Genomic DNA, 26593 nt, shown 5'->3' with positions numbered 1-26593 from the left:
AATTAAATCACAACCTACGTTTTCTTATATACAATGGAGAAAGAAAAGGGATTGTGTTTTTTTCCCTTTTCATTTTCTATAAAGATATTAAAATTAAAAAGTTTCTACCGTGTATATATTTTTCTTCATTTGCTTTCTCACTTCTAGAAGCCCCAACGGTTCGGATAAAATTACTTACTCCTATTTAACTCGAATTAATGATAAACAAAAGCAAAGATACATTGATGTGTGTGGGTGCAACAAAGTCAACTAATTTTTTAAATTCAAGAAAGCAAAAGATGTTCTCTTTTCACACAAGCGGTAAACGAATAAAATGAAGTGGAAGTTTCTACTTCTTTAATAAAGAGATTCCCTCCAATTCAAAAAATAAAAAAGAATAGACGGTTTCTATGGTGAAGAGTTTTCTACTAAAAGTAACAAAATGTGGTAATTGAACTAAAGAAAAAAAATACTGATTGTTCTACTTTTTGTACAGTTTAAGCATGACAAAAATTTATTTTAAAATAAAATAAAATTCAAATTAAACGAGGTGGATTCTATTTCATTTTTACGGAAATTTATTCAATTTATTTTATTCCGGCTATGTTGGCTTTATTTGACCATCTGAGTTCTTAAAACTTCTACATGCACGTGAAAGCTTAAATTCAATAATAAAGGATAATCATACTAGGGAGAAGAGAAATTTAGCTTCAGAGCATTGTTCCGAGATTTGCCTCTTTAAAAAACTTGTTATTCTGAGTTTCAAGCATCTTGATAATTTTTTAATTTGCTCTATCATGTGACACTTTTAGTAGGAACGAGACAGTTGGACACTTTTGAATCTAAACCTCTACACTCAACTGAACATTCTTTTTTAATTCATTACAACCAAAATAAAAGGTAACAACGGCAAAATTATTTTCGTGTGATTTATAGGTCACGAGTTCATATTGTGGAAGCAGTCATTAATGCTTGCAGTAGGATAAGCTATTTATAATCATAACCCTTGGGATGAGACTCTTCCCTAGACCTTGCGATGTGCATCAGGCTCCTTTTTGTTTTTTAACCAAAGTATCAATTTTCTTATAGGTGTTTTCCAAGAGCGAAATTTCCTTTTACTCCGTTGAAGTCAATTGGATCTTCAAATAAATATTTACCTTGCGTATATCCACGTCAATCACCAAATATTGTACGTTCATGGCACAAAATTCATTGCAGTGATAATTAAAATATATATACCCACTGCACTTTGACATGCATGCATTTTCGTTTCTTGGACCTAATACATTCAAGTAACTACAAAAGTGATAGATAATATGCTTATTTTTTCACTTTATTAAGGAAATCATGTTATTTGAGGCATGATACAAGTCGCAAAAATCCTTTAGAGAGTATTCGTGCCTAAAATTTATGTGCTATAAGCCTGTACCTTAATCTGTACCATGTTTCAAATTCAACATTTTAGCTTCACTTACAGGTAGATTAAACGAAGAGTTAAACGTATGTTGTGTCGCAAAAAGAAACATTTATTTCGAAACGGACGGAGTAATTTAATGATAAACCTTATTAAACAAAATCTATATTCACAATTTTAAGCTTCAATCATAAAGGAAAACGAACTAATTAATGGCAAACACCATCAAAAACCATCCAAACAAGAAATGTTTTATTGATATTGACAAAACACTTAATAACATTTGGCCATAATTGGGTCAATCTATTCTTCTGATCAATTAGTTCAAAGAACAAGGCGTTTTCTGAATCAAATTATGTAGCAATTTATTATCAATTGCCTACAAACAATGCATGTGATAATGTTCCTCCAAGTCTGAACAAAATGGATCTTACCAGCACGACAACAGCACACTTTTATAAAAACTCGTTAAGACTTTGTAACCGTTAGAAGAAAAGGATGCATTGTTCCCTTCTAACTTAAACAAGTAAATTAAGTAATGTATAATGACGGTAACTTACCATCAATTTAATTATTTAACAAACAATAGCAGGTTATTATATTATTATATATGTAGGTTATAGTACTATCAGTTTGTTACGAAGAGTTATACGGTGTTGTAGGTTAATATAAATTGATGGTATACAATATTTGTGCACAGAATTTAAATCCATTGTGCATGCAGTTTCTTCTTCGACGTTACCAAAAGATTTAGTGACTCGATTCTGTTTATTAAAAAAATCCAGTACGTACGTCCCCTTAAAGACTTAGGAAATTGCAATATATTATTATCACAGTATTTTACAGCCTCACGTGGACAGCGAAAGAAAGGCTTAAGATTATAGCTTGAGTACAGATTTGTAAAATGATTGTCAGTGAATATTCTAAAAGAAAAGCAGAAGTGCATTCAGATTGAGATTTTACCCAGTTCCTGCAATCTCTGAGACATGTCTTCAATAAAACTCAAAGAAGAGAGTTTGTGTAAACAGGAGAGGTGACAAATTCCAAATAGCAGGACCTCTTGGCCATGTGGTTAAATACACACTTTGCAACGAGAGAAGTTTCTTAGTTAGTAATTCAAGGAAAATATTTTGTGTAATAAGTACACATAGGCTGTCTATAAAATTCTACTATGGTTGTTGTATACTGGCCTTAAAATTTTAAGTTCCTTTCTAACTACGAAAAGACTTTTTTCTTTTAATTAATTTCTATTATATATATTGGAGAAAGGGGAGGGTGAAGAGGAAAAGAAAGCAAATATGGAACTCAGGGTTGAAAAATCTTGAAAATTTTGAAAAAATCTCACGGTTCCTTCAAGGTGAACTCTAGAAAAAACTGGAGTAAGAACTTGAAAATTTTGAAGAGAGATTTTCTATTTTTATTATGTCAACATATGTACAACGGAATAAATTTTTTATTATTTTGTATGTGAAGGTGTTTGATGGAAAAGTTGTAATCGTCCTTCTTGTTATTTGTCCTTGTTATTTGGTACTTTTACTTCCATGTAGGTTATACTTCTTTTTATTTCCTTTTTGCTTCATTTTTCCTTCTTTCATTTACGATAGATAGTTATGCATCAACATGTGACTATGAATAGAAAAAAGTTGGAACTTCTGTGATCTGGGCAATATATTTTTTATTTTTTTTTTGAAAATGTCCTGAAGTACACATTTAGCAGTGCAAACTTCAGGACACAGTGTCCTAAAGTTCATGTGTAGCAGTACAAACTTTAGGACACAATATCCTAAAAGTTCACGTATAGTAGTGCAACTGCAAACTTCAGAGGATAATATCTTCATTAGAAACAGTGGCTAATAAGTACAGGCATTAATAGTGGCTATTTCATACACTTCGCCCTTGTTTTCGTGCCACAGTTTGCACCTGGGCTTACACAATCCTGCAACCCATGCATGTTCTCTTTTGTTGCTAAGTAAGAGATGTGAGGCACAAAGTAAAGTTATCGAGGATCAATTAACTAAAGAAAAAAATACTAAATACTGTCTCAACATCTGTGGTTTGACTTTGCGAGAAAGAGAAACTATTTTGAGATAAAGGGAGTACTTTTCAAACAAAAAATAGTATACAAGTTCATCCATATTGGTTTCTGCTTATCAGAATAAGAAAGAACTATGTGATACACATTGCTTCTGCAGAACAAGCTATTTCAATATACAACTTTTCATAGTGTTACATAGAATGCTCATGTTAGCTATCATTTGTTACCAGGAAAAATTTTCTCACAAATAATGCTACAACTGAACCGTGGTTAGTGAATTGCTCTCCAGTCACAAAACTTACTCTGTTGATATGCAGTTAACTACACAGATTCATCAGCACGACTTCCATCCCGACCATCTGCACTTTCTTTGCCGAGCTTTGACTTGGATAGAGAGAATGGAGATTGTCTGGAGGATGTTTTGGATGACTGCTGCTGTGAATGCAAGTTAAGATAAGTGTAGAAAGACATTCCAACAAGAGCCGTAATTGCCCCCAATATGCTAGTTGGACCGGGATTTGAACCAAAGACAAGAAAACCCCCAAGAAGAATGACACATGTTTTGAACTGTCCAAGTACAACATGGGTCGTTGCAGATGTTGCCCTATCGGAAAACAAAGAAAAGAAGGTACAGAATTAGAAGCATAATAAGGAAAATTTGCAATTTGCAAAGGAAGTAGCAATGCATATGAAAGATCAACTTAACTTTCTTTAAGACTTGAAAGAAAAGTCATATTGGAAGGGCATACTCCAATAATCTTTCATTGTACCAAGCAAGCACAAAGACATAGTATTACCAACACAATCTTTATCTAGTAGTTCTACCCACAATCTTTATTCTTTTTTTTTTTTGTCTGACAACCCTCAGCCTTTGGACAAGAGAGGGCAGCTCAAGCGGAAAGCACCCTCCACCTCCAACCTTGAGGCTGGGGATTCGAGTCACTAAGGGTGCAAAGTGAAGAGGGCCATTGTTGCTCGTAGGGAGAGGGGTGGAGGTTGGTACATGTAGGTTATCATATAAAAAAAAATACCCTCAGGCTTTGATCTCTGCTTCTTTTCAAGTTGGGGTTAACGAATTGGGGACCACAAGGTTGATGAGCAGAGAATCAGGTATATTGTGGGATAATATACAAAGACACTGCTCTATGTGGGAAGAATGCAAAATTACGTGGTGAAATCACAGAGGATGTGACAAAACGCTTGTGTGTTTTACGGCAGACTACATATAAGAAACTTAAGCTAATGTTTGATCTATATTGACTAATTAATTTGGCTTCTTTTCTTTGTTTGCTTCTCCAAATCTAAAACATTAGTCGATCAGTTGAAATGAAAAACCGAAAACATCAGACAAACCAAAGACAAGTTCAGAAGGTTAGAACTAAGGACACAAAGTGAAAGCGGAAGCCTGTAAATGCCTCAAAGCACATACCCGAGTGCTAAAGCACCTGACCACTGAAGCAAGAAGCCAAGAACAGCCGAGGCACCAATGATTGTGGAGTTGTAAAAGTTCCAATTAAATGAAAGGACGCCGGGAGGATCAAGTGATGGCATCAACATCACCAGAAAGAACAATGTAATTGGTGTGGTCTTCCACATTAGCCTGTGACCAGAATTGCAAATTTGACGTTAGGTGCTACGGATGTAATATCTACCAAGATACAATGAACTGATTAAAAATAATAACGATAAAAGAAGCAAATCATTCACAATAGTTTAGGAACATACGCAAGGGCAGTCCAATTCTCCTGCTGCTGGAGATTGGACCATAGTATTTTATTAACTGCACTTGGCACTATCCACGCTACTGCAATGCAAGCACCAAAGAAGTGAAACTGCAAATCTGTCACCGTAGCAACAGCAACACCTACAGATACAACAGTGAGTGCAAGCACCTGAAACATACCAGCAGGGTAAAGATCATTTTTCTTTTTAAGGGAGATGCAGATCAAAGAGAAATCATAGGGTTGGACAACAACCGACCATAGTTATCAGTTATCATAAAATGCTTACCTATATTAAATAGCAAATAGGGTTATGCCGTATCAAAGCAGGATAACTAGCAATTAAAGCACATCTATAGGTTGTAAAGCCAAGCAGGTAAATAGATGAGATTCAAATATCTGTCTCAGCTTGTGATAGACTAGGAGCTTCTATGGTGTTTGTTTTTGCCTTTTTCTTTTGATAAAAACACAACATAAAAAACAAGTCTCACCTAGCAGCATATCTCATCTATTCTAAAGTAACAGTCAAAGGGTTTAAATGAAATCTTACTCATACATTCCAACACATCCAAAAGATCAATATGCCATATTGTGCTCAAGGGCCATACAGCACACAGACAGAAAAATGGACCAATTTGACACAGATTGTTTACTAACATAGTAGTAGAAATTTGATAGATGGTTTCTGAATTGAGATGTTGACAAATATTACATAATGCTTGAAGGATACAAGCTGACATTACGGCCACATCCTTCACCTCATCTCTACAGCAGCCCTTGTCCTTCTCAACAAACTCTAAGATTGTCAAACTAAGATTGTTTGAAATATCTAGAAGCATGAAACCTTTCAGAGAGAAAGAGAACAAATTTTAATGCACATGAGTAGCAGCCCTTATGTTGAAGTGACGAACCATTTTGTCATCTAATTCACATACAGGACACCAATCAAGATATCCTTTCTTTATTTCAGCTTGTATTGCTTATGCCGCAATTTAACATGAAACTGCTACTGATTTATCCATCTGTCATATTATAAGTTAATGCACTTAATCTAATACTTGATTTTGGGTAACCTTTTCTCCTCTTCCCTCTTCTTAATGATGTTCAGTTTACATAAACTCATCAACTTCGGGTTATAGATTAATGTGCAAATCAAGGGGAAATAGATGTTTGATAATCGGAATTACTTGTGCACATCAATGAGTAATGCTTAGTTACATTAGATAGTGATATCTACCGAGTTAGTTCTCCATTTCAGTGGACTGAAACAGTTTAGTTCAGTACTAGTTGGCATTGATTAATAAAGTCACTTTAAGAAGAAACTTGTACAACCATTGGTATATATACTAGACTCTGAATTCATCAATTTTTAGGAGCTGGGATGTGAAAAATTAATATGTGAAGTATCGATGAAATGTCTTTTACTGGGAATATCATTTGCATTATTGTTAGCTTTGAAGAGGTTGGCCCCCTTGGAATAAAACTCTTCCACATAAAGAAATCAAATAGAAAAGGCAGAATTGCATGTATGGAGAGATTTGACAGAGTCAGGCATGCACAAGTAGGAAGTTTTTCCAAGAATATTAATGATATATGGAAAGAAAAACAATGCATAATGCAACTAAAACCTAGCTCTCCACTAGACTACCAGCATAAACTGAATATTAACAGCAAGCAGCAATTACCTTCAGGAAAGAAATTTTCTTCCGAAAGAGAACAAATTCAGCTAAAACAATAGCCGGTGTTACTGCAATTTTCGCCATCTGGTAAAATCCTACACTGGAAATATATTGCGCTTGTTAACTATCAGGAAACAAGACCTTTTAAGATTTTCGAGGAGAAAGCAATGGAGTAGATGCTGTAGGTCTCACCTATTATACTTCAAGCTGACATTTGCAAGCCCAGTAGAAAGTGACATAACTATACCAAGAGACAGCAACGATGAATATTTTGTTGATTTTGATGGGGTCGACAAGGAAAGGATGGATAGAGCATTAAGAATAGCCATTATCAACCAGCTACAGACATAATGTAGGAAAGAGAGGAAAATCGGATAATTAAATCCAACTGTAACAAGAACCTGGAAGGGGAAAAGGGAAAAGCAAATGTTACAATCTCCAAAAGATGTAATATCTACTTCGAATTAGAGTAAGGTTAAGTAGACTGACCAATTTGTTCATTAATATAATACTAACAGAAACAAAAAAGTTGAATGTCAGAGCAACAGTAGGCCCCCATAAGGTAGCTTGTTGACGCTTTCCACCTCCAAATGATCGTAACTTGCTAAACAAAGAGGCTCGTACCTCCTCCAATGCTCTTCCTGCGTCAAAGAAAAAGAAACATAGAAACAGATTGTTGAACAATGGACTAGACCATCTACATCAAATCTCTTGTAGAAGAAAGAGCTTAAGTATTCATAACATTTCAAGTAAAGACGGAAACTGTTCATAAATTTCAGACCAATGGTCCTTCATTTTGCACATCAATAAATGCTCATTTTCTATTAAATGAGACCATCTTAGGCACTTCGTTGGTCCATGCTTCAAAGTTCAAACTGTGATTACTTATCACAAAAAGAAGTTCAAACTGAACTACAGAATCAAGTAGCACTTGACAAATATAAGTCCAAATGCCTTTCCTGTTTACATTTAATTTAAACTATAATGGTGATGGAAGGAAGTTATTTCAAAATGCCTTTCTCCTTTTTTTTTCCTTTTTTTTTTTTTGCATTTTTATGAATCATTTACATGTCATTCAACAGTATAGGAGCTTGTCCATGCCTATAGCTCATGGTCCATGGCAACAAATTTGTTGAACTTTGCCTCCAATTGCTAGCACCATCTGAAACTCTGAGTCCATTGATAGTACCAGAAGTAACCCCATCAGAATAACCAGTAGAGACCCATTAGAAATCGGCATCAGCATACGCACTCTTTGTTACCTATTGGCCCCTACTTAAATTGAAATTTCAAAATCCTAAACAACCAAATAGCAAAAAGAAACGAGGTTTACTAAACCACCATAAAATGTTGCTATGGTATTCCTTTTTCCTCTCTCTCCCTCTCTTTAAACCACCATAAAGTGCCTCCCTTCAGATTCATTGTTACCTCAATTACCATACAAAAGTTCCTTCTTTTTAAAATACAAAGTAGCTTAAGCTCCAATTTGAATCACAGCCAGTAACATAATGATTACAGATAAGCAAAAGAAGAATTCAAGTGCAAATATACCCCTCAAAGAGAACCAAATCCCTCAACAACAGAATGCCAGAACTTTTGTCAACACTAGAAAAGAAATAACCAGAAAAAATTTCCCAAATTCTAACCACAAAAATCCCAAGCAATCATTAAATTCAAAATATTAACCAAAACACAAAAAATAGGCACAACAGCAAAAGAATACACATTTTAGCTAAATGGTAAATCCCCAACAGTAAAGCCCCATAAGGAAAAATAAAATAAATAAAAATGCAATCTTGGGTAAATAAATCTTCAAATTAGAAGAAGAAAGAATGGGAATGCAATGAAGGAAGAGGTGTACCTTTTTCCCCAGCATCACTGTCCTTCCTCTTCAGTATTTTCCTCACATTTTTGCTCATCAAAAACCCCAGCATCTCTCTCTCTCTCTCTCTCTCTCTCTCTCTCTCTCTCTCTCTCTCTCTCTCTCTCACACACACACACACTTTTTCTGTACCTGGCTTCTACACCTAATTTTCAACTCATGCACTGAATCAGGATACACCCAAAATCTCTGTTTCACTGAAGAGTGAGCTCAAAATAACAGTTTTTTTCTTTTAATTCTTTTTCAAGATTTTCAAAAGTAAAGTGGGAATGTCAAATATATATTTTTTTTACAACTTATATTTATGGACACAGAGAAAGAGGGTTTTGTCGGGGAAGGCACGTTAAGCGGAGTGATTGAGGTAAAACCAGTTAATAGAATATTCGTTAAGTAGGGAGTTAGGTGCAACTAGCAAAGCGTAGAAGTACCATCGTACTAAGGGTATGTACAACCGATATAGCGTCGGGTACTGCAGTTTTCACACTGTTAGAGAATTGTTTAGGAGAAAATCACGGGCATGCACCGACAGGACAGTTGAACACAATCATAAAAAGAGAAAGCGATTGAGATTTAAAGGCTAAAACTTATCCTTAATTAATGTGTTGTGTCCACTGTTTTAAGTGATTAGGTCAAGTGGGTCGTTACTTGTTGTAGGACCACCTTTAGATATTTTGATTGCATGAGGTTTTAACTTCAAATATGTCTAAAATTATTTCTTATGTTATGAATATATTATATTATAGATGTTCATTTAATATTCCGTTGTAAATAAGTTTTTTGAACAAGTTTATTCATATGAGACTCCGCCATAAATATGTTTATCTATTTAGTACTCTATTGGAAATAAGCCTCCTGAAGAAGCTTATCCTTTCGGTACTCCGTTATGGATAAATATTATCCATGATAGAAGATTATCTATATCTGGCCCAATAGTTTAGAGCAGCAGCTTGTAGTAGCAGCTTCCTTTCTTCTATAAATAGAGGAGAATTCAGTTCATTATGTACATAAGTTTGAAGTTTGAATAATATATCAGTTTCTCTCTATACTTGTCTTTACTTTACAGTTTTTATTTTATAACACGTTATCAGCACGAGACTCTGCCGTCTCGAGAAAATACTTTGAAAGTATCAGAGGTACGAACTTTCTTTTTCTAAATAATGTCAAATCTTTCTAAACTTGAGTTTGTAGCCCTGGATATATCGGGCAAAAGCTACATGTCTTGGGTGTTTGATGCCGAAATTCATCTTGATGCGATGGGTCTGGCAGACACCATCAAAGATAAAAATCATGCATCAAACCAAGACCGTGCCAAAGCAATGATATTCCTACGCCATCACTTTGATGAGGGCCTGAAAATAGAATATCTTACAATTAAATATCCAGTCATACTGTGGAATAATTTGAAAGATAGATATGACCACCTGAAAATGGTCGTTCTTCCACAGGCACGTTATGATTGGACTCATCTAAAGCTACAAGATTTTAAATCTATCAGTGAGTATAATTCTGCTATGTTCAGAATTATTTCCCAATTGAAACTATGTGGTGATAATATTACTGATCATGATATGTTGGAGAAAACTTTCACCACTTCTCATGCCTCGAATATGCTCCTGCAACAGCAATATCGAGAGATGGGATTCAAAAAGTATTCTGAACTTATCTCACATCTTCTTGTAACCGAGCAACATAATGGGCTATTAATGAAAAACCATGAAAGCCGACCTATTGGTTCTTGTCCATTCCCTGAAGTGAATGAGACGAACTTCCACCAAGCTAAACGTGGAAGAGGACGTGGCCCCAGTCGTGGTCATGGCCGTGGTCGGGGAGGAAACTCTAATCGTGGTAATAATAATGCACCAAAGAACCCGCCTCACCACCAGCAGTGGAAAAGGAAGGAGCAAAAGCATGAAGCGGTGCAAGCAGCAAAGCCAGAAAAATGCATGCTATAGATGTGGAGGAAAAGGTCACTGGTCACGTACATGCCGTACACCAAAGCACCTGGTTGAGCTATATCAAGCTTCCCTGAAGAAGACAGAGAAAAATGCTGAAGCAAATTTTATTTCTGAAGATAATTTAGACTTCATGCATTTGGATGTAGCTGATTACTTTGCACTCCCAGAAGGAGAAACAAGTCATGTGATCGGTAGTGAATCTGTAGAGATGTAAATATTTTAATTTTTGTTATTTGTAGTAGATAGTATGGTTATGTAATTGTTGTACATAAATAAAAGTTATGCTTTGATAATAATGTTTACTATCATATTTATTTTGTTTATGTCATTTTGAAGAATATGGATAATTCTCAAATTATGTTTGGATCAAAGACCAATCATGAAGATATTTGTGTAGTTGATAGTGGAACAACTCATGCCATATTCAAAGATCAGAAATACTTTTCTTATTTGCATAAGGAAAAAGCAAATGTTTCTACAATTTCTGGTAATATAAGTTTGATTGAAGGCTCCGGAAGAGCTATTGTATTTCTGTCTAAGGGAACAAAACTTATTATCGACAATGCATTGTACTCCTCCAAGTCCCGAAGAAACTTGTTGAGTTTTATAGATATCCGCCGAAATGGGTATCATGTTGAGACAATAGATGAAATGAACGTGGAATATATTTGTATTACAAAGAATATTTCTCGCCAGAAATGCATTGTAGAAAAATTACCAACTTTATCTTCTGGCTTATACTATTCAAGGATTAGTACAGTTGAAGCACACTCTATCGTAAACCAGAAGTTTACTGATTCAAATACTTTTGTGCTTTGGAATGGCCGTTTGGGCCATCCTGGATCAATAATGATGAGACGAATTACTAAAAATTCGAGTGGGCATCCATTAAAGAACCTGAAGATTCTTACAAATGATAAATTTTCTTGTGATGCTTGTTATCAAGGCAAAATGATTACTAAACCATCACCAATGAAGGTTGGCATTGAGTCTCCTACCTTTTTAGAACGTATACATGGGGATATATGTGGACCTATTCACCCACCAAGTGGGTCGTTTAGATATTTTATGGTCATAATAGATGCATCTTCAAGATGGTCTCATGTGTGCCTATTATCATCTCGCAATCTGGTGTTTGCAAAGTTATTAGCCCAAATAATTCGATTAAGGGCACAATTCCCAGATTATCCTATAAAGGCTATTCGCCTTGATAATGCTGGAGAATTCTCATCTCAAGCTTTTGATGATTACTGCCTATCAGTTGGGATAAAAGTTGAACATCCTATAGCTTATGTTCATACTCAAAATGGCCTTGCAGAGTCATTCATTAAACGGCTGCAATTAATAGCAAGACCACTACTTATGAAAACAAAATTTCCCACTACTGTTTGGGGGCATGCTATCTTGCATGCAGAATCACTTATCCGTCTCAGACCAATGCATTATAATAAATATTCTCCGTCACAATTAGTTTTTGGTCATGAACCAAATATTGCCCATCTACGAATTTTTGGATGTGCTGTATATGTGCCAGTAGCACCACCACAGCGCAGTAAGATGGGCCCCCAAAGAAGGTTAGGAATATATATTGGGTTTGAATCACCCTCTATTATTCGCTATCTTGAACCATTGACGGGAGATTTATTTACTGCTCGATTTGCAGATTGTCAATTTGATAAAATAAATTTCCCACAATTAGGGGGAGAGAAAAAGGAAATCAAAAGAGAAATTATGTGAAAAGTTTTATCATTATCTCACTTTGATCCACGTACCCCTATATGTAATCAGGAGGTCCAGAAGATCATCCATTTACAGAATATAACAAATCAAATGCCAGACGTATTTACTGATTTGAAAAGGATAACTAAGTCACATATCCCTACAGAGAATATGCCTATCCGAAATGATGTCCCAGCAGGGCCATCTATTAGCATGAGAGCTAGTGAACCTAAAGCACGCCTGAAACGTGGCAGGCCTGTGGGTTCTAAGGATCGAAATTCTAGAAAAAGAAAATCGACAAATGATCAAAATGATATTATGAAGGGATCTCCTGAAGAGACCCAAGATCTGATTAGTTATGAGATTCCTGAAGAAACCAATGAACCCGAGACTCAAGTGAGCGAGGAACTTTTAATAAGTTCTACTGGTGATGGAATTAATTTAAATCGATTTGAAATAGTGGTGGATAATATTTTTGCATATAATGTTGCACTTAACATTATGCAAGATAGTGAGGATTTTGAACCCCGATCTGTCGAAGAATGTCAACAAAGATCTGATTGGCCAAATGGCAAGGGGCAATTCAATCAGAATTGAGTGTACTTGCTAAAAGAGAGGTCTTTGGACCAGTAGTCCAAACACCTGCTGGTATAAAATCAGTTGGTCATAAATGGGTTTTTGTGCGAAAAAGGAATGATAAAAATGAAGTTGAAAGATACAAGGCTCGCCTTGTTGCACAAGGATTCTCACAATGACCTGGAGTCGATTATGAAGAAACATATTCACCTGTTATGGATGCCATATGATGGATGTGGTTACAGCTTATCTGTACGGGTCACTTGATAATGAGATTTACATGAAAATCCCTGAAGGATTTAAAATGCCTGAAGCATATTCAAAATCTCGGGAAATGTACTCAATCAGATTACAAAAATCTTTGTACGGTTTAAAACAATCTGGGCGCATGTGGTATAATCGCCTCAGTGAATATTTGTTAAAAGAGGGTTACATAAATGATGTTATTTGTCCATGTATTTTTATAAAGAAAATGACATTAGAATTTGTTATACTTGTTATTTATGTTGATGACATAAATCTTGTTGGAACTCCAGAAGAGCTCCAAAAGGCAATTGAATATCTTAAGAAAGAATTTGAGATGAAGGATCTTGGAAAGACAAAACTTTGTCTTGGACTGCAAATTGAACATTTAGCAAATGGGATCTTTATGCATCAATCTGCCTATACAGAAAGGGTCTTAAAACGCTTTTATATGGACAAAGCGCACCCATTGAGTACACCAATGGTTGTTCGATCACTTGAAGTGAATAAGGACCTGTTCCGACCTCCACAAGAGGATGAGGAACTCCTGGGTCCTGAAACACCCTATCTCAGTGCAATTGGTGCACTTATGTATCTTGCTAATGCTACAAGGCCTGACATAGTATTTTCTGTTAATTTACTAGCAAGATATAGCTCTTCTCCTACACGGAGATATTGGAACGGGATTAAACATATATTGCGATATTTAAAGGGAACTCTTGATATGGGTTTGTTTTATGCTAACAAAGATAGTGTAGATCTTGTTGGTTATGCAGATGCAGGTTATTTATCTGATGCCCATAAAGCTAGATCTCAAACATGGTACGTGTTTACATGTGGAGGTACTATCATATCATGGCGCTCCACAAAATAATCTATTGTTGCTACTTCTTCAAATCATGCTGAAATAATAGCTATTCATGAAGCAAGTAGGGAATGCGTATGGTTGAGATCAATAATTCATTTTATTCGAGAAAAATGTGGTTTGGAATGTGAGAAAAGACCCACAATTTTATACGAAGACAATGTTGCATGCATAGCCCAATTGAAGGGAGGATTTATAAAAAGAGATAGGACGAAGCACATTTCACCAAAATTATTCTACACACACGATCTTCAGAAAAATGGTGACATTGATGTGCAACAAATCCGTTCAAGTGACAATCCGGCAGATTTATTCACCAAATCTTTACCAACTTCAACTTTTGAGAAGATGGTATACATGATTGGAATGCGGAGATTTAAATATTTGAAACAAGATTTTCATCAGGGGAAGTAAAATACGCGATGTACTCTTTTTTCCTTATTAAGATTTTTTTTTCCCACAGGGTTTTCCTTATAAGGTTTTTAATGAGGCAGCTAGCAATGCGTATTACTAAATATGTGTACTCTTTTTCCTTCACTAGGATTTTTCCCACGGGATTTTTCCTAGTAAGGTTTTAACGAGGCACATTATCTTTTAATGAACATCCAAGGGGAGTGTTATGAATATATTATATTATGGATGTTCATTTAGTACTCCGTTGTAAATAAGCTTCCTGAAGAAGTTTATCTATATGAGACTCCGTTATAAATATGTTTATCTATTTAGTACTCTATTGGAAATAATCCTCCTGAAGAAGCTTATCCTTTCGGTACTCCGTTATGGATAAATATTACCCATGATAGAAGATTATCTATATCTGGCACAACAGTTTAGAACAGCAGCTTGCAGTAGCAGCTTACACAGCAGCTTCCTTTCTTCTATAAATAGAGGAGAATTCAGTTCATTATGTACATAAGTTTGAAGTTTGAATAATATATCAGTTTCTCTCTATACTTGTCTTTACTTTACGGTCTTTATTTTATAACATCTTCTTCTTTTTTGTAAATATTATTTTTTTTACACAATTTATCGTCAAAAAGAAAAGTGTTCCCTCGATCCACTAGCTAGATAACTCATGTTTTTAAGTTTTAACTAAGAAAAGAAAGCAGTTGATCATTTGATTTTTTTTTTTAAAACCCCTCCCAAATTAGATCATTTGAATTACAAGTGTAGACTTGTGGTGCAGAGACAAGGTCAAATCATTAAAGCACGTCCGTCCAGTGTGCTTCTTTCACGATACAATTGAAAAACGATCTCTTCAACTGCCTTCAAATCTCAACCCTTGCATATATGATATAACATACATTAAGGGGTTGTCAAAAATGGATACGGTTTACAGCTTAATTAAAAAACATAATAGGATTTGGATTAAGTTGTTGGCACAACTCTTGTTATTGCTATGGATCTTGTTGGTACTTCTAGTTGGAGCAATAGAATTGGTCGATTAGAGGCTTGAACATGACATGGGCCACAGGTTATAACAACAACATGTCCAGTATATAACTTGTTAGAACTAGCATGAAAATTAAAGATAGATATCCTCAGGGGATAGCAAAAATCATCTGAAATATAACATCAGTAAACCACTTTTCCTCTCTTACCTACTAATAAGCTATTCTCATTTACCAATTGGGAATTTGGGATATTAACTATGAGTATGAAAAAATTGCACAAATTGCATCATCACCTGACTTACAGTGGATCCCGGAAATAAGAATACAATATTACTGCCTATTTTTGGTACAGAAACTTGATAACAATGAAAAGATGCAAGTTCCGCCATAACTATGTTCATCTCTTTTTTACAAAAACTGTTACACCATTGCGGCGGGGCACTACTACATTTGGTATAATCAGCCTCTTTTATCTATTCTACACTGTTCCCAAACTAACTTGGGATTTGACGTAGCTGAAAACAGTCTGATCAGCCTGTGATGTCCTCCCTTGTTTTGGGGGGGGGGGGGGGGGGGTTTGAATCACCTGCTTGTTCAAGAACCAGAGGATGAAAATGCTAAGCTTATTGTTGGTTGACACAAGATTGTTGTTGCAAGACCAAAGTGGCATAGATTAGCTCATTCCATGCATCAGGGACCCCCGGAAGACACCAGTGGCTACAATCTTGCTTCACCTTTCTACCACCACTAGCAACCTTCCCATATACTGATGGGTGCCCATCCTTGCGGAAATTTGTTAACTTCGTTACATTCAAGAGGACCACGGGATGCTGCATTTCGTTGATTACCTCCTCGACAATCTTCATTTTCATAGGGTAGTTACCAAGGATGGCCCCAGTTGAAACAGGTTCAGTCTCTTTATTACAGGAGCCACCCGAATCCCAATCTCCGCCTCTGTATACAAAGATTTAAATAACAATAAACTTAAACCACGCTAGCCAAATTTGAAAAATACAACTTCCAGAATTGCATTAATATAGAATTACACAAACAGTAAGACCAATCCACTTGAGTTCATACAACCAAATGGAGAAAATGGCCAATATTGATCAGCGACAGCAATATATGTCATGTGACGAGCTCTTCTTTGGATAATCCTCAGCGTTAGGTTTCAAACTTTTATATGGTGGAAGCATTAATATCTTAAAGCATAAGTACCTGTAGTGAGCTGATGAGTAACCACGATATATAATCAACTTTTCATGACTCATATTTTCATCAATCCACTTAGCCCACGTCTTCAATGCTCTCCTGTAAGCTTCAACGGCATCAAATTTAGGGTAAACATGATCACTTTCTTTGTAGTAATTTTTCCTGCACAATCAAATCCTTTCTTTTAGATGCCTCAGCAGCTCCATTTAGTCAAACAAAAATAATAAAGCTGAGATAATGTATTTTTCTGGCAGCTGCAGATCAGTACTTTATTAGTTTTCTAGATAGCTAGTATAAGTTTTACATAGAGAAGAAAATCAAAAAAAAAAAAAATTATGTTAATGAGACATGTTAGTGTATAAGCTCGACACTTTGAAGTAAGCATAATGCTCTCTTATCACATTAGAAGGATAAGCCAGTTGATGCACTCGCTCATAACGAAGAGCCTCAGATAGTTCCAAACTATCTCACCCAAAACACAAGAAGTGGCGGAAGGTAAAGAAAAGAGACACTTATGTTTTAACTGCAATGATAGTTTATATGTTGCATCTCAGCAGAGAGAAAATGTAAAGCTCACACACCCTCTGGCAGTCTTTCCATGTGTCCACCAATGGCCCGTATTGAAGACCACAATGTCAGCTTGCTTCCAACGGTTAGATGATTTGTCGATGCGATCTATTGATAGAGTTGGATTCGAGTTCCCTTGAGCATTGATACGTACTCCTTCTCTAACAAGGAAATGAGAGCGCACGAATTCTACTGTGCAGTTATAATCCTGCAAAATCACAATATTTTAGTCCACTGCTGTCTTTCCTAGAATAAGCTTTTCCAACATTCATCATTTTAAGTTTTAGAAAATTAATCTACCAGACAGCAAGATAACTCAATTCTCTTGCCATCAAATAATCGACCACAGTGATAACTACTGACTCAAGTACACAAACTCTATCTCTCTCTACATATACATACAAAGAAGAGATCTTCAATCGATACAAATGCTGTCAATTTAGGTGGAATGAAATTTCAATAAATGAATATGTAAAATCACCTCAAATTTGAAAACATAGTAGCCTCTTCCTTTTGTTATCTTATATCCATGGATCTCGTACATTTTACTCTTATTAACAAGGCCTTCACGAAGAAGGCAAAGGAGAGATTCAAACTGGTTCCGGTTCATAGAGTCTCCAACCAGCATCAGCCTCTTTCCTTTCAATCTCTTCAAAAAATTTGTAGCACTAAACCTACAAATATAGAACTGGTTTCAGGATACAAATGTATGAACAAATGACAGCATTTTTTATGAAGATGAACATTAAGTTTAAGACAACATGAGCTTAGGAAAAAAGAATTTTCTCATCGCTGGGCTCTCGTACATAAGTTTCAGTCAGATCGCCTGATGAAACACAGCCAGGTAACTCTTAATTATTTTTAGTTGATATGTAGAGCACACTATTTGAAAACAACTTTTACTAAATTGAAACTCCACCCTTGATATTTTTAACTATAATTTATCTTACAACACGAAGAGAAAAAATTAGTTAAACAAACAGGATTATAGCCCTGAAAACACAATACAAAAACAAGAGTACATCCTCAGGAATGCCTCCAAGGCTATGGTCTAGTCTGAGTGTCAAATGGAAAGACTTCTACTATTAGAAACTTTTTTGTTTTACAAGTACAACAAGAAATTAGGTGGATTGATAGATAGTCTTTAGTAAAAGAGTAAGAGATGTTGAAACTTCATTCCAACCTAAATTAACAACATGAGCAATTTGGAAACTTCCTTAAACTGTTTTCCTCCAACACCACAAAAAAATAAAGCAAGAAGTGTTCATCACAACTGAGCTTTTTGTATGCAAACAAGAAAGACTTTGGAATTCAAAAGATTCAGTTTTCTGTTTTGACATAAAAAAAAAAAAAGGAACAGGAAATACAAGCAATCCTCTTTCCCACTAAGAGACTTAAAAGCTAACTCAGAGAGACTGTTAATTCTTTCTGGTTATAATAAGTAATTCACACAAAGTGAAATGAAAGTTGACAGATGATTTTCAGTTTAAAGCACCTATAGACACAGGTTTTGACTGAGAAAGCAAATTGTAGTATAAGACTATATACCGTGATCGTGTTGGTAACTAAGCATAATGAAATCAAATATGAAAAGCATTACTACTTAACATTGATAATTAGTAATGACCCTAGACTATATCAGAAATGGAAATGCAGAAACAGGAAAATATCATCAGAGCTGGCAACGCTGTCCCTATCACCAAAGAGGCAAAGATAAAGAGTTTTCAGTTACTCTTTCTCAGATCATGTCCACTGTTCCTCTTTAGCAAAGTAAAAGATCCTATAGTAAGAAATATAATCTAGCTTTCTATTTAAGCATGACAGCTGAAGGACAATAAGGGCAGGCCTTAAGGGGAATCAAAGATAGGTGTAACGTGTGAAAATTTACAGCAAATTGGTTTTAAGGAAGGTGCTATAAATGGTATAGCCATCAGAATCTCAATATTGCTATCATTTAAGGAAGATACTCTGGAAGCAAAGTTCATTTATTTTCATGGAAACAGGTTTAGTGCAACATCTTCAAACATGACAAAAGTACCAATTATGGAAAAAGAAATCATTTGAAGTATAAAAGCACTAATAAAAGAATCTCAAAATGGTTAAAATGCTTTTTTTGGCTTGACAATTATCTCATTGCTTGTTGTTTAGAGAAGCTCAGTTCGACAATAGACACATGACAAAAAACTACAGAATAAGACATAAGATATGCAGGGACTAGATCATCATTTACACACACACACATATATTATCTAATTAGAGAACAATTACAAAAAAGCAGCAGCAATTTACCTAGGAAGATCACATCCATGTGGCTTCCATCTCCAATTAAGATACTGCGAGTCAGGCCTACCATTGCTCTGGCAATCAAAAGCCTCATCAACATAAGGGCAAGACCCTGCTTTATATATTGGGTGCTTCTCATCTTTCACCCATCTTCCCTTGTAAAGATCACAACTTTGTCCTCCTACTTTAAAATCAGAGTCAACCAACTTCTCCTCATTTCTTGCAGAATCAACCACTCGTTTTGTTGTTGCATTGTATACCTCCTTATACTCTGATAAAACAGGTGCTGAGCTTTTCTCAACTAAATTATCATTGAAATCAGAAATGGGTGTTTTCTTAGAAGCTTTTAAGCCTTCAGTATCATTAGATTCTGATGAAATTGGTGTTACTTTCTGATCCAAACTATCGTCAAAATCAGATTTTGACAAAAGGGGTGTCTCAGATTTTGATGTAAAAGGTGTCTTTATATTTGTCTTTAGGACTTTGGTATCACCAAATGGAGTTGTTAGTGTATTATCAAGAAGTTCAGTATCAGCAGATCTTGGAGAAAATAGCGAAGGGGATTGAGAAAGGACGTCTCTGTAGAGAGAAAGTTTAGGTTCAAGAGCTCTTTTGCTGAAATAGAAGAGACTTGAGAGGAACAAAAGGAGAAGGAAAATTGTTGAAAGAGTATAGCGGTTGTTGTTTTTCTTCTTAGGAGGTAAAGAAGAAGATGCCATATGGAGGAAAGCAATACGGCATTATGATTTTTCTTCCGATCTATAAGGGCTTCTGCTCTGAGTATATTTAGTCATCCATTCCCTATTTGCCTGATATGCCTCTAATCTCGCAAGACAAAAATGTGGGGCCACGATGATAAGAAAAAGGGAACATAAAATCATAGAACCTTCCTATATTTTCTAAATAACTTATAATTAAATTACTTTAAAATAATTGTAATTAACTCATTTTATAATAAGCATTGATCGGTAACATGAAAAAAAGGTAGAAAACTTTATATTATGTTGATCGTGAAAATAGTTTACTTTGTCAATATATTTTATATAGTATGTATATAAAATATATGTATGTGTATCGCAGATGCAGAGTGCTAAAATCGTAGATGCAGAGAAAACATCAATGGAATAGTGGCCACCATTATCAACCACGAAGGAATGTATGAAAACATCTCCTGCTATGATTCGTTTACCGATGATTGATGGCGCGAAGATAGCTACTGAAAATCAGTTGAAGAATGCTAACCCTAGATCAAGGCGAACTGATATATATGTGAGTAATCTAGTAGCAATTAATGGAAATTTGGGGTTAATTGGGGACAGGGAAGGAGCTTATAAAAGCCAAGACAAATTACCAACTGAGAATGCAGAGCAGGACCAAAAGACGTGGGCAAATTTATTTATGGGTAATAGGTTGGCAGCGAAAGGAATGGATCTAAGTTTCATTGCACCAACTATAAAAAATGGTGAAGTAATTGTTGAACCAGGCAAAGAAGAAGTTGAAGAGGAGACACATAAATGGAACCAAGCCCTAATCCTCTATGTAGTTGGAGTAGCCCCAACCATACGAGCTATGGAACGCTTTATTGTTTCAGCATAGAATTTTACAACAAAATCAAAAGTCTATTTCCATAATGATGGGTATTTTGTGGTAAGGTTTAACTCTACAAATGACAGAGATGAAGTTCTGTATTCTGGACCTCATATGCTAAATAATAAGTCGATTATCATGAAAGTATGGTCAGTTGATTTTGATTTCAACAAGGAGGTACTGCAGAGCATTCTTGTATGGGTCAAGTATCCTAATCTCCCACTCAATTGTTGGGAGCAAAGTTATTGAGCAGGATAAGCAGTGGACTAGGGATTCCCTTATATGCAGATGCATGTACCACGCAGTTGGATCGAATTTCCTATGCTAGAGTACTAATTGAGATAGATGTTACTAAAGAACTTCCCAGAGCTATTAAGGTGACTGATCCTAATGGGAGAGAATTCATGCAGGAGGTAGCTTATGACTGGGTTCCTAAGTTTCGTCATACCTACCTGCAAGTGGGACACAAGTGCAACAAAGAAGAGCAGCCAGCACCTAAGCCCAGACCTAGGCAGCAAAAACAGAAACAAAAATGGCAACCCAAAGCTATTCCAAATGATAAGGTGAGTAATCCACCTGCAGCAACCAATAATAGTAGTGAGTTAGCAATTCCTACTGGTGCAAATGATACAAACAATAACCTTGTAAGCTCACCTACAAGGCTAGCTAGAGGGGGGGAGGAACATGCTTAGAAAAAAGCTATAGGGAAATCAGTAGCTAGGACCAGGGAGAAGCCAAGAGATGATACAGTCAGCATGATTAATGGGTTCAACATATTGGCAGAATCTGGATTGCAGCTAACGTTTCCAAGGCAAATGGGAGAGGGTATTAGTAGACAGAGTAATCAAGAAGGAGAGGAAGCACTACTGGAAAATAAACTTATGGCAACGCAAGAAAAACCGATGCAGTATATAAGAAAAACCATTGCCATAGCGGTATTGCAGCGTTTTTGCGATCGTCTCACCAATGAATCGTCTCACCAACATTTTCTTCACATCCTGTGCAATTGTCCTTCTTCATTACCAATGAATCAGTCTCCAGTATAAGAGGGTGAAGATCATGCTCCACACAATATTCCAACCCTTGAAGAATAGCCTTAGCTTCAGCCACTACATTAGTTGTCACTCCCAGGTCAACTGCCCTAGCATACACCACATCACATTTATCATCCCTCACACAAAAGCCTAGGGAGCTAGGTCCAGGATTGCCCTTTAAAGGTCCATCAGTATTACATTTGTACCAACCATGAAAAGGAAGCTGCCATGTTACTCTTGTAGTGATCAATATAGGTTTATATCCTTCAAAGTATTGAATCATATCTGGCCATAACAATGGAATATTAGGGATCCAAGCATACCTCACCCTTGCCAGTTGATGCAATGTCCTATTTATCTCATGAATCACCCTATTTGTGGACACTGAACAACCATGTTTACCTGCATTTCTTCTCTTCCAAAGCTCCCAAGTGATGATAGCTGGTACTGCTTGGAATATTGGCTTTCATTTTGGACAACACTGAGCATACCACCAATGCCTTATAATCTGCTTCAATTGAATCAATTGCACAGAAATTCCAGCAGCCCCCATGAACAAGTTTCATACCTTAGAGGTAGTAGGACTTGTGACAAATATATGCTCAATGGATTCCTCTTGGGGCTGCTGACAAGACCAACACCTAGACATCACCATTTGCCCTTGCCTCCTCCACATGTCATCGGTGGCTATTTTCTGCCTCCACAATCTCCACAAAAAGAAGGATATCTTGAATGGCAAACCTTTAATCCACATTAACTTGAATTCCTGATTAGGATCAGCCATATGCCTTAATATTTGCCAAGCACTGCTAACACTGAACTTGCCTGAAGGAGTTGGCATCCAGTATGGCCTATCCCAATATCCCTCACTGCCTTCATAATGCACATTTAGCCTTATATATTCTGCAATTTCCTCATTGAAAGTTTGATCTAGCAGCTGATCATCCCATGTTTCCCCTTGCCGCAGTTCTGCCACCTCCTGAAGACCTTCATTGATTGGAAAGTCTTCAGGTAATACATGATAAAGTGCACCCAATCCAGTCCAATTTTCATGCCAAATATTAGTTGTTCCACTCTTCAATTCCCATACGATCTCATGTTCTACTTCTTCCCTAGCATTCAGCATTTATCTCCAAACATGAGACCCTCCCCTAAAATGCACCATTGTTGGTAGCTCCTTCTTGCAATACTTATTCCATATGAAATTAAACCACAAAGATTTTGTGGTCCTAAACCTCCACCATAGTTTAGCAAACAGTGCCCTTGAGACATCATTTAAGGACCTAAAACCTAGCCCCCTTCCTCTTTAGGAAGGCAAAGATTTTGCCATGAAGCCCAGTGTCTGCTTCTCCCTTCTTCTTTAGTGCTCCAAAAGAACCTAGCAAAAGTCTTATGTAGATGCCCAGGATGCTGTTTGGTGGATCAAAGACTGATAACATGTGAACTGGCATACTTTGCAACACACTAGAGATGAGTGTTGCCTTTCCTCCAAATGACAGCAGCTTTCCTTTCCATGAATGCAATTTAGCCTTCACCTTCTTGATAAGATCCTCATAATAGTCCTTCCTCCTTCTAGTGTAAAAAATAGGACACCCTAGATATGTGAAGGGGAATTTACCTCTTGTAAATCCTGTAATAGCTCTAACTGCCTGAAACAATCCATTAGCAACCTTTGAATACATGTAGTATGAACTCTTATCTTTGTTGATCATCTGACATGATATCTTCTCATAGTTCCCCAACACTACCATAATCTTGCTCAAAGAGGGAGGATGAGCAGATGCAAAGATTATCGTATCATCGGCATATGCCAATTGGTTTAAAGGATCAGACCACTTAGGCATTCCAAATCCCACAAATGACTTGTCTTCAAAGAGCTTATTCAAAGACCTGAAAAGTACCTCAGCTGACAGAATGAACAATGCTGGAGATAGGGGATCCCCTTGTTTCACACCCCTTGTTGACTTAAAGAACCCTGAGGACTGCCCATTTACCAATACTGAATACCAGTTATTTGACATCAAGTTCCACACCATGTTGATGAAGTGTTCAGAAAATCCCATCTTCCTTAGCACATGCAATACGTACTTCTATGAAACCCTATCATAGGCCTTAGCCATATCAAGCTTGATCACCACATTAGCTGGCTTTCCCCTTAACCTTATGTCAGTGATAATTTCTTGAGTCAATAAGATGTTCTCAAATATACTCCTACCCTTTACAAATCTGAATTGATTAGGAGTTATTAGAGATGGCAAAAAACTCTCCAATCTGTCATGTAACACCCTAGACAAGACCTTGTTAATGAAGTTGCTCAAACTAATAGGTCTTAAGTCAGAGAAGGTCTCAACTCTAGGTTTCTTGGGCAGCAACACTAAATTGGTGTGAGTGATGGATTTAGGCAATGCAGCTCCTCCATAGAAGTGTAGCACCATGTTGTGTATATCAGCACCAATAACATCCCAGCATGTTTGATAAAACAAGCCAGTGAATCCATCAGGACCACTAGCACTCTCCCCACTAATCTCAAAAACTGTTGCCCTTACTTCTTCAATTGTTGGCAATCTGCTAAGTTTCAAATTCTGATCCATAGTGACCATTGACGGTACATTATTGAGCAAGGAAAATTCAGAAGCATCACCTTCATTTGTGAACTGTTTTTGATAGAAGTCCACTGCAGCTGTAGCCAATTGCTCCTGGTCTATTCCATACCCCACTGCCACTTTTGATCCTCTTCAGTTACAATTTCTTTCTTTTTCCATTGACATGATTGTGAAAGAAACTTGTATTCCTATCTCCTTCAGCAAACCAAGTCATCCCAGCTTTTTGCTTCCAATACTGCTCCTCAATACTCAAGTATTTCTTCAATTCAGATTGAGCCTTTTGAAGCACAATCCTATTCTCAGTTGTAGGCTCTTCTTCAAACAACATCTCCTTCACCCTAACAATGTCCTCCAAAATAGCCAATTGCTTGAAGATATCACCAAATGTTTCCCTACTCCATTTTGAGAGTGTTGTTTTCACCCTCTTGATATTCTGCTTGAACATCAAAAACGGATCCCCTATGAAATCAGCTTCCCAATTCTGCCTCACCACATCCATAAATGTAACATGCTTTGTCCAAAAGTTCAAGAATCTGAAAGGCTTGACAAAATTGGTTGTCTGCAACCCACATGTCATTAGCAATGGTACATGATCTGATCCAGTTCTGATTAGATGATCAACTTCAATAGTTGGCAACATGTTCTGAAATGGCAAATTCACAAAAATCATATCCAATCTCTTGAATATACACTCAGCATTGGATCTCCTATTCCACCATGTGAATGAACTTCCTTTGTACCCTTGCTCAAACAAACCACAAGAGTTTACACAAAATGTAAAATCCTCATATTCAGGAGGGTGTACTAGAAGTCCCTCTATTTTCTCATCTTCATGCAATATCACATTTAAATCCCCTCCTACCAACTATGGTAATTCCATATCACTTGCTAAGTGATACAAGTGATACCACAAATCCAACCTCTCCATTGCTGAACATTTTGCATAAACAAATGTCATCATCATGGTGAAACACTCTCACAGTCACCTGTTGCTCAGTATCCTCCACTAATTTCCATTCCACCACTGCATCGAAGAACAACCGTATTTGCCCATTAATATTTGCATAAGCAGTCTCCATATTCAACCTCCTTTTATATCTATCAATGAGTCCCTTATTTTGAAAAGGCTCCATCAATGAAACTGCACAAAAATTATGCTCCTTATTCATGTTGATCACCCTAAGAAAGTCCTGTTGTGTATTCACAGACCTTATGTTCCATATTAATGTTTTGATCATCATCATTTAGATAGAGAAGTTGCCCTCCTAGGCATTATTCTTAAAGTTGTGGTGGATCTTTACTCTGATTCTTCTTAGATTTTTTACCTCTTTTAGCACTAGTTGTGGGTGATAAATCCCCTTCCCTAGCCACTTGTTTGAAATTTTCTGCAATTGATTCATCATCTCCTTCTTCCTCCATTGGATTTTGTCTCAATAAGTCTTCATCAATTGGTGTCACATTGTGTGTAACTAAATCATGTAAATGTTGTAGAGGAGTCTTAAGTGGAACATTAAGATGTAGCTGCATAATTTGATCAGTGCCAGATTCCATAGGCACTTCCTCTATTTCCCTCGATGCTCTTGGAATAATTGCCCGCTCATCAGTCCGTTCATACTCCTTGAATTGTAGCTCATAGACACTGCCTAGCCCAGGAGTTACTGTGGCAGCCCATAGAATTATAGCTCATAGACACCGCTCATCAGCCCGTTCATACTCCTTGAATTGTAGTTCAACGGTTACTTATCATTCTACTGCGATGAGTATTTTTTGTCAAATGGAACGGTTCAAAGACGTTGCAATATAAGTTTGTGTAACAGTTATTTAATCTATTGCAACAGTTAAGTT

The 26593-nt window shown here is 36.4% G+C and overlaps 2 protein-coding genes across 2 annotated transcripts; both read right to left on the bottom strand.

Moving 5' to 3' along the window:
* Nucleotides 1-3473: 3473 nt before the first annotated feature.
* On the bottom strand, nucleotides 3474-9229 carry LOC104104436 (nucleotide-sugar uncharacterized transporter 2-like). The gene is made up of 7 exons (XM_009612522.4): nucleotides 8690-9229; nucleotides 7318-7469; nucleotides 7021-7229; nucleotides 6835-6928; nucleotides 5154-5320; nucleotides 4858-5028; nucleotides 3474-4032 (listed from the first exon to the last, which is right to left on the bottom strand). Exons 1-7 carry the CDS (start codon nucleotides 8760-8762, stop codon nucleotides 3750-3752), a joined length of 1149 nt encoding a protein of 382 aa, XP_009610817.1. The 5' UTR covers nucleotides 8763-9229; the 3' UTR covers nucleotides 3474-3749.
* A 6497-nt stretch (nucleotides 9230-15726) lies between these two features.
* LOC104104435 (protein trichome birefringence-like 5) lies at nucleotides 15727-20323 on the bottom strand. Its single transcript, XM_009612520.4, has 5 exons — nucleotides 19531-20323; nucleotides 17723-17915; nucleotides 17256-17449; nucleotides 16681-16836; nucleotides 15727-16416 (listed from the first exon to the last, which is right to left on the bottom strand). The coding sequence occupies exons 1-5, from the start codon at nucleotides 20241-20243 to the stop codon at nucleotides 16086-16088; spliced, it is 1587 nt and encodes a 528-aa protein (XP_009610815.1). The 5' UTR covers nucleotides 20244-20323; the 3' UTR covers nucleotides 15727-16085.
* Nucleotides 20324-26593: the final 6270 nt, after the last annotated feature.

Source organism: Nicotiana tomentosiformis, chromosome 11 (genome assembly GCF_000390325.3).
Source record: "Nicotiana tomentosiformis chromosome 11, ASM39032v3, whole genome shotgun sequence".
NCBI lineage: Eukaryota > Viridiplantae > Streptophyta > Magnoliopsida > Solanales > Solanaceae > Nicotiana > Nicotiana tomentosiformis.
The sequence above is the reverse complement of the archived record's forward strand: the minus strand, read 5'-3'. Positions and strand labels throughout refer to the sequence as shown.